Source organism: Corvus brachyrhynchos, unplaced genomic scaffold (genome assembly GCF_000691975.1).
Source record: "Corvus brachyrhynchos isolate BGI_N302 unplaced genomic scaffold, ASM69197v1 scaffold28, whole genome shotgun sequence".
NCBI lineage: Eukaryota > Metazoa > Chordata > Aves > Passeriformes > Corvidae > Corvus > Corvus brachyrhynchos.
In genome coordinates, this window is record NW_008246058.1 from 3,380,164 (window position 1) to 3,388,752 (window position 8,589).

The following is an 8,589-nucleotide window of genomic DNA, read 5'->3' on the forward strand; positions in this document are numbered from 1 at the left end:
GGAATAAAGCAAATAAATAAAAATAGAAATATAAACTTGCAGTTCATTTTGCTGTTAAAACTAGACTATAAACTGAATGGTTATGGAGCGGTACACTGAGTGATAGAAGTGTCATAGCTCCACTGGGCCTCTTTACCTCCGGGCACCTAAAAGTTTGGCTTAAATCCTCTGTTTGTTTATCGAATACAAATATCTATGTAGTACATAAATCTCCATATAGGCACTTTATTCCCTCCCCATCTGTTATTTCTTTTAGAAGAAAAATCATCTTGAAAAGAATTCCTGCATAGCATTAAAGAACCTGAGGAAAACAGGTCAATAAATCAATAAACATATTTTCAGTTGTTCTAGCATCTTTTAAGCCCACATGCAAATTTTGTACATTTATTCTGTCCCTATATGTAAAGAAGTTAATTCTAGGAGACTTTGCTGTAGACTGAGAGCAAAAGAGAAAAACGAGTACAGTAGTGGCCTATTGTGTTAGTAATGAATAAACTCAAGACTGAACTGTCCTTTGTTTCATTTAAAAAGATCAGAGCACAATGAACAATTTGGCCACTCTTAACAATGGGACTGCTCTGTTTGAGAGAACATGGGTCAAGGTATTCTTCCATTGGTTACCAAGGTGGTGGAAAATTCAAATTAAATATAAGCAGTTTAAAAGCAAGGTAAATCCCTGGATTTCACAAGTGGCAGCGAGCATTCTCCTTTATTAACAGAACTGTTTGCTTGTGTATCCACTCTAACATCTTCCAAACAAATGGCTAAGGATGTGAGAGAATCCAGAAGCATTGGTTCTGACATTGTTCATGCAGCCTGTTGCTCCTCTACACAAATCTCACCTCTGACAGTGATTACTACCTAACCTTTGCATGAATATAAGAAACCCACAGCGGGTAAGTATGGAATAACCTGCTTTCCATAGAAAGTGGCTCATAACTAGAGTTTGGCTTCACTCCTGACTGATAATGTTCATTCTCTTCCCAAGCTTTTCACATTTAATTTTGATAACCATTGTTCTGACTCTTCTTTAGCTCAGAGCATTTTCTTAAGGGTTTGCACGGGACAAATTTTATACCCTGCATCTTGTTTTATAACAGCACTCCCAGCAACAGCCCTGGAAAAAAATGGGTGAGGACATCAAGAGATCAAAGAGAATGGAGCCAAGATACAGTGCCCAGAACCTCATACTTTGTTACAATGAATATGGACAGTTTTCTGCCCCTGCCTGTGAGATTAGGAGAATTCCTTCTGTCAGCTGCTTGTCAAGGTGTCCTGGATAAGGCTCTGTATCCAAAATTTGGGAATGACCAGGTTCTTCTTCTTTTTTTTTTTTTTTAATATACTAAAATTTGTTACAATTATCATCTAAAGTACTAAACCATCACAGATACTAACTTTTGCAGCATACATGCTAATATTATAACCTACATGCAATAGTCATTCCTTACCTGTAACAGCTGGATGTCAACTTCACTGGGTCATTTGGAATTTAGTGCCAAGGCAAGACTTCTCTCCGTGTGCTACAGCTCTATTCACCCACCTGGTACAGCAAGCACCTTCAGGGGTTGCCAGCAGTGAACCCTCAGTGACAGTGAAGCAGCACATCAGGCTGTGCCTTGTACCCAGTCAGCGGCCCCTGACAATTAAGATTGTTTCCAGTTTGACACAAAATGCTGTTGTTCAGGAAGGAGCTCAGGGTGTTGTACTGCTTGAGACACTGCAAACCAGTGGCTTTTGGTCATTACTGATTTATTTTACATTTGCATCTGGTTTTCTGGGGGTGAATAAGTTTTTCTTTACGAACAAACTCTTTGCCTCCTCTCATATCCACTTCAATATTAGGTTGAATACAATACTAGAAACTGCTAGCCAGAGTAACTCATCATTATTTACCTGCACAGGAGTCAGTCATGCAGGCATAACATGCATATTACAATTCTTTGCTGTGAGTGGCCAGTTACTATAAAAGTTCTCTACCTTGCAACTCTTATCCCTAGAAGTTATTTTCTTTTTGCTAAAGGCAAGAGGAATCAAGACTTTGAAAAATTTTATCTTTATTAATCCCCACAGAAATTAAGTGGATAATTAAAAACAAAACCACCATGACGTATAACATGTTAAAAACACCATTTGATTTAATGGTGGATTTAGCATCTGACAGTCACTTGCACATTTGGAGATGATTATATCTCTGTAGTTATTATGAACTGCCTATAGCTTTTTCTTTCCATTGCTGAATGAAATATTAGTGCAAACTATCATCATGATCTTACACACCATCTGTTTATGCTCCTCTTTTCATCTTTCTGTGATCATACATCTCTCTATTTTAAATAGATTTATATGTCCTCTATAAACAATTAAATAAATCTTGTATGCAATAGAACTTTTGATGATCTCACTGAAACAGATAGGAATTAAATATTCATTGCCACTCTAAGAATGAATTAATCCAGCAGTTAAATTCGCACAGCAGCTATTCAACAGGAAACTTCTAAATGTGGATTCTATTCGAGTATTGGTAATTTTTTTAACTGGAGGGTATATACACATGTGACCTTGTTCAGAAAAGAGTTCATTCACTGCTGTGATGACTCTCAAGCTTCCAGACAATGAGGATATGAATAATTTTACAGTAAGACGTTGGATTTTTTGGCACCTCACACCTGTTTCTTTCCTTCTTTAAAACTATGTGATAGAATCAGTTAATTGATTGGCATCCTAATTTTTACTCATAGAACTCACCATGTGATTTTTTAAATGAAATTTTCAAAAAAGAGTTTACGCTATGAAATTTTACAATTATTGAGAGGGGCCATCACATTATCTTGGTGTATAATTGTATTTGCTTCAAACAGCAACTTAATTACGAAGAAAATAGTGAACAGAGATTGAAAATTGCACTGAGGACTTCAACACAAGCTGTCATGGTTACTTCTGGAAAAAGAGGGGACGAGCAAGTAGCAACTGGGCTGGAGAAAGCCTCCAAAAAGCAGCCATGGGTCCTTCTAAAGTAACAGATTGGGCACAGCCAGGCTGAGTTAACAGGGTAGTGTGGGTGGAAGACTTCTAGAGTAGAAAGTGAGAGAGCAAAAGAAAGTAAGAGACTGATGAAAAGGAAAAACAAGGAAAACAGAGAAATCTGTGAAGTCAAACTGCCTGAAAACCTCTGGCGGGATGTAAGAAAGCTTTTGTTCATGACCTCTTTCACTGAATGTGTAAACAGGCTGAACAACAGCTTGGGCTGCCCTTTCGGTGGTACTTAACTCTCATCTCTTGTCACTAATTAGCTTTGCTCAATAGAAGTAAACAGGATCAAGGGGCAATGTGGATAATGGTAGCGGTGATGTTTGATAAAGCGTCAGGGAACAGCAGCCTCAGACACAGCGAAACATTATGAAGATGCGATCGCTATAGGTCATCTCAGCCGTTTTACACCACAAAGTGGTGGGTGTCTCCAAGGCCCTAACCCAGCTTGTTGTAAGCCTTTGAGACCTTTGTCTTTCTTTCATGTTTCAAAGAAAGGCAATGGTACAATATCCTTGGCATGATACACCACCCTAAGGCTTAGCAGCTAGAAGCAGGTGCTGGGCAAAGGTGCTTTACAACATCCACGTGTTCAGCTGACTCCAGAGCTGGGCAGGAGCTGCTCATTCCTCACAGAACATCAGCCACCCCACTCCCTGCTCAGCATTTTTATAGACCCAAAAATCAATCTTACACACTGGAAATATGCTTAAGCACCCCCTGATGACAGTCACAGCATTACACTGATGTGGGAGACCCTCTGTACAGCAGAAATTACCAGAGAAAATTTTGGACCACCTAGTCCTTTTTTGGGAGAGATAAAATAGAAAGCAGCTAAGTTGGCCCAATAAATGTAAGCTATATATGCTGCTTTCCTCTGACATTCCCTACCCTCTTTTGGAATATTTCTCTTCTTTCATACATTCCTCCTGCCACATTTTAATGCAGTTCACTAAATGAAACAGTTCAGTGCTCTCACCTTACCCAATTTACCAACAGAATCATTTTTTTGATCTCAAAGAATGTACTGATCTTTATCTTTTCCAAGTAGAACACCAATACTGGAGAACAAAGGGCAAATTTTTCTATCATGTTTAGTGTGAAAAGCTCCAGGACTAGTTTGAAGAAATGTTGTGAACCATATATTATAATTGTGGGAGGAATTACAGTAAACACCTATATTTGGCTCTTCAAAGTAAAAAAAAGAACTAAGAGCTTGTCTAAGCAGAACTAAGAGCTTGACTAAGATAAGACTTCAATTAATTATTATATGAAGCAGATCCCATCTTTTAGAAAATTAACCTTCAGAAAGTTGTTCCAGTTGTTATTATTTTCACTGCTAAAATAAAACTCTAATTCTGTCGAGTTTTGGCTTCAAGATTTGCCATACATCAATATACACTGATGGCTGTGACTGTACTGTATAATTTTATTGTGTGCTGAAAATGTTGTTTTATAAAGTGTCTTAGATACTACGTTTATGTTAAACTCACAAACTTCCAGTTAATAAAGTGAATAAATTATCTTTGAAGTCTCAACCAGCATTTTCCCAAATCTTTAATAATTATTATTTTCCCAACATTTCTTTTGAACTATGTGCAATTTATCTTAGACTGGACACTGTAGCTGGATACAATATTCTAAAAGCATTTACCCTGAAAGACAGAATATGTATCACATCTTGTATTTGATAACCCCATATTTATAATTCAAAAACACTTACTATCCCTTTCAGGCACAGTGTTCCAGGGGGACCTTGCTTCAGTGATTGCCTACCATGATCTTCAGATTTGTTCATACCTCACATTGTGCCTTCTGCTTCCTGAATGTTAAAAGCATGGAATAATTTACATGAGCAAGATGAGAAGCAGAAAAGGCCCTGACACTGTGTAAGCACTGTTCAGCAGTAACTAAAACATCCCTGTGTCATCAACACTGTTTTCAGTACAAATCCCAAACAGAGCCAAATAATCCCCACACAATTCCCCATACTAGCTACTGTGAAGAACTTTAACTGTCCCCAACAAAGCCAGTAGAGTCTAAGCCAAAAATTTTAAGTGTTTATCAATATAATAATGCATATGATTGTACACAGCTCTACAAGGAGGGAATTGGTGATGGTCAGAAAGATCCTCTGGTTGCACTTGATCTCCTACAAGTTCTTAAGCTGGGAGAGCAACTTTTTACACAGACAGATCAGGATAGTAAAAGGGGCAATGGTTTTAAATTTTTAAAAGAGGACAGATTTAGATTAGATGTCAGGAAGAAGTTCTTTACTCAGAGGGTGGTGAGGAACTGGCACAGGTTGCCCAGAAAAATTATGGATGCCCCATCCCTGGAAGTGTTCAACGCCAAGTTGGATGGAGCCTTGAGCAACCTGGTCTAGTGAATGACATCCCTGCCCAAGGCAGAGGAGTTGGAATAAGATGTCTTTCAGGTCCCTTCAACCCAAGATATTCTGTGATCCTATGATTCTATGATTACTATTCTAAGATTACTGTAAATTCTTCTTTTATCCCTAAATGATAAGCTCTTACTCATTTTTTTGCACTATTGCAATAAATAATAGTAATTTAACTTCCTGATCTTGTCTTACATTCATATTTTAGATTGTAGATAGAATTTTGAATTTTAGCAAGTGGTCAATATATTTCAGGGCTCCTTTTCTGAGTGAGCTTTTGTGTTTCATACTCTGGATTCCTCCACCTGCCAGCACACAAAGGGTTGTAGGGTCAGCCCCTAGCTGGGCTAGCAGGACCAGAAGAGCCACTTCTTCTTCAGAAATGTGAGGCAAAATAAAAGTAGCTTGTCCTCTCTGGGGCTATTTATCTGCAACTCTCCTAGAAATTTTGACCTGCATAGGTCAAAATATAGTACTTCATATAAAAATATAGTACTTAACTGGTAAAGCACGAACTGGGCATAGTTTGAATTTATGTTATCAATTATCAACCTTTAAATCTTGGTCTCACCTTAGGTAACAATACTTGCCTTTACACTGGGCAGAGAAATCATCCTTAATAGAAAGTTCCTTCATCAATATTCTATTACTCGACCACATAAGAATATAATTATTACATGTGCACCCATTATTTATATAGGATGAGGGCTGCAAAGTATTTCCTGCCAATATCCACAAAAATATTTGTCTCTCAGCCTGCAGTCCCTAGAAGGCCTTGCAGAAATTCTCTTAAAGAAGGATGGCATTTTTCTGCCGATTTCTACATAAACTTTCTTCCAGCTTTTAAGGCTGAACTTACCTAACTTTCAGTGTAATATTTTTAACAATTTCCTTCTAGTTCTGTCAGTCTGTGTATAAGCATTCTCTATTAGTTTGGTCACTCATAAGATAAATCATATTAGGAGAAAATTAGGCTATCAGCAAAAAGCCTAAGAAAATACAGTGAAACTTCTGCATTTTTCAGAACATTGTGGGAAATATGAATTTCAGCAGGTTCTCAAGCTCCGCTGGAGTGTCAGGGACTAGTTAAATAAATAGTCTGATTAATTAAAGTGTCAGTTCAGCCAATGGTTCCAATTTCCCTTTTTCACAAAATAAAAGCTCCAACAAAAAATTATGGAAAAAACCTATTCGATTATTTAGGTAATTTCCTGTCCTTGAAGAATAGTCCCTCCAATGACATTTTTATTCCAATTTGTTCAATGCAGTTTAAAGGCTTGGAAAGTGTAAACCACAGCTGATAGCCACAGAAGAAGTTACTGTCTGCTAAACCCTGATCTCTATCTTGACAGACATGTAATGACTTTTATTTTCATAACAGTATTGTATGTTGTCTACTTAAATAATGTCCTTGTACCTCTCTATACAGCAAATATTCCTATACAGCAAATACCCAAAGGCTATGCTAGAAACTTCCTGCTCATTGTCCTTCAGTGTCTGAAAAGACCTGCAATGTTTTGAGTTCTGTCAAAACACCCCAAGGGTACTCCAGATGCAATCACTTTTTGTAACATCTGTACAGTGAGACATGGGCTATGGTGGTGGGAAAGAGAGAAAGTCTCCTTTCTTGCCAGATACCAGTGTTCCTCCTTTGCTCTGTCTCTGTAGTCTGGTGCAATCCAGCTGTGTGAATGTAAAATCAAATAGAATATATACCACAATCAGAAATATGTCAAACTGAAGTATCAAAGGTCTGGCCTCTGGAAAGTCTGGTTTTTCCATATTTTTAATGTGGCATTTTTTTCAGGGTTTTGTAGCCCCATTGCATGTCCTGCCTTTCCATGTGGAAGCATGCATTTTTATTGTAAAAGTGATCTGGTTACCAAAATTTTAACAGCATTTTTGAACAGATTTAAAAACATTGTTGTTACAGTTCTCTGAAAACTATTACTGATTTCCACATTTCCCCCCAAGAGTAGCAGAAGATTCCACTTTTTAAATAAAACAATTGGGAAGATAAGCACAGTTCTGAACACCATCAAAGGCTTAGTAGCTCTGGATCAGGAGTATGCAGAGAGACAGAATTGAAAAAAATCTCTCAGAGGCAGGCTCTATTAGATGCATGGAAAAAATGCATTTAAATGAAAATAGTAGCCTATACTCCTCTATCTCTGCTGTTTCATTAACAGGGTGAGAATTAAAATATTATATATTCAGGCCTTTATGACTTACTTTCTGCATTTCTGCACTCACTTTCTGCTCCCTCTCTACTGTACATGTACTATATGTAAATACTCATAATTTTGAATGCATAATCTAGGTCAGGCACCTCTGTTTACCATGAGGTCTTTGTCTTTATACCATATGTTAACTCTGCAGCAGTGGAACTGCAAAGAAAATGCTGCTTTTTCATGCAAAGTTTAAACTTTCTGTTTACCTTCCTCCAAGAAGGCAGCAGATCCCCCTGGCTGAAGAAACCACCTGGATGGACATCAATAGGTCTGCTACCTTTGGTGTTAAAGAGCTAGAGATATAGCAGTAAATTTTGAGTACCTTCTGAAGCCACTTACCCTAGTATTAAATGAGCTAGGCATAAAATATGTGAGTCCCTTGTGGTTATTTAGGTTCTTTGCAGTCTAATTACAGTATCTAATACAATTTGAATACAGTTTTCACAAAACAGTGAACAATTGTGGATTATCCCACAAGGACGGTATTTGTAGCAGCGAAGCCAAGTGAGTTTTGAAACCAAACGTGGTTTTAAAGCATCCTCTGTTCCCTCAAGACATAAATTCTGTCCTGAATGTGTTTGGTTTGTTTTTTTTTTTTTTTTAACTGTTCCGGGTGTGTCGGGTAGAATACCTGCCAATTAATTAAAAAGAATACAAACGCTATATGCAAACAAAGTGTACTAAACCTAAAACTGGATGATGCAACACCACAATACTGTAAAGCAAGGGCCTGGAAAACGGGAAAGACAAGCAAAACCTCATTTCTGTTGCCCTGCTGAGCTGCTGGAACCTGGCGCTGCGAGAAGCCCTGTGGGCTCTCAGGCACCATAACAGGGGGTGTAACGTGAAGGATTTGGGAAGCAGCGCTCCTCAGGGCCGAGGCTCGGAGTCGCCGGGCGCGGCCGACCCGCTCCCCTCAGAGCGGCC

At 38.2% G+C, this 8,589-nt stretch overlaps 1 protein-coding gene across 1 annotated transcript in view; it reads left to right on the top strand.

Moving 5' to 3' along the window:
• The first annotated feature begins 592 nt into the window (after positions 1-592).
• Positions 593-8,589, top strand: part of TMEM65 (transmembrane protein 65) — a 36,006-nt gene continuing 28,009 nt past the window's right edge. Inside the window, exon 1 of the mRNA XM_017746045.1 lies at positions 593-602. Within this exon, the coding sequence (XP_017601534.1) occupies positions 593-602 (10 nt within the window). The remainder of the gene's footprint in view (positions 603-8,589) is intronic.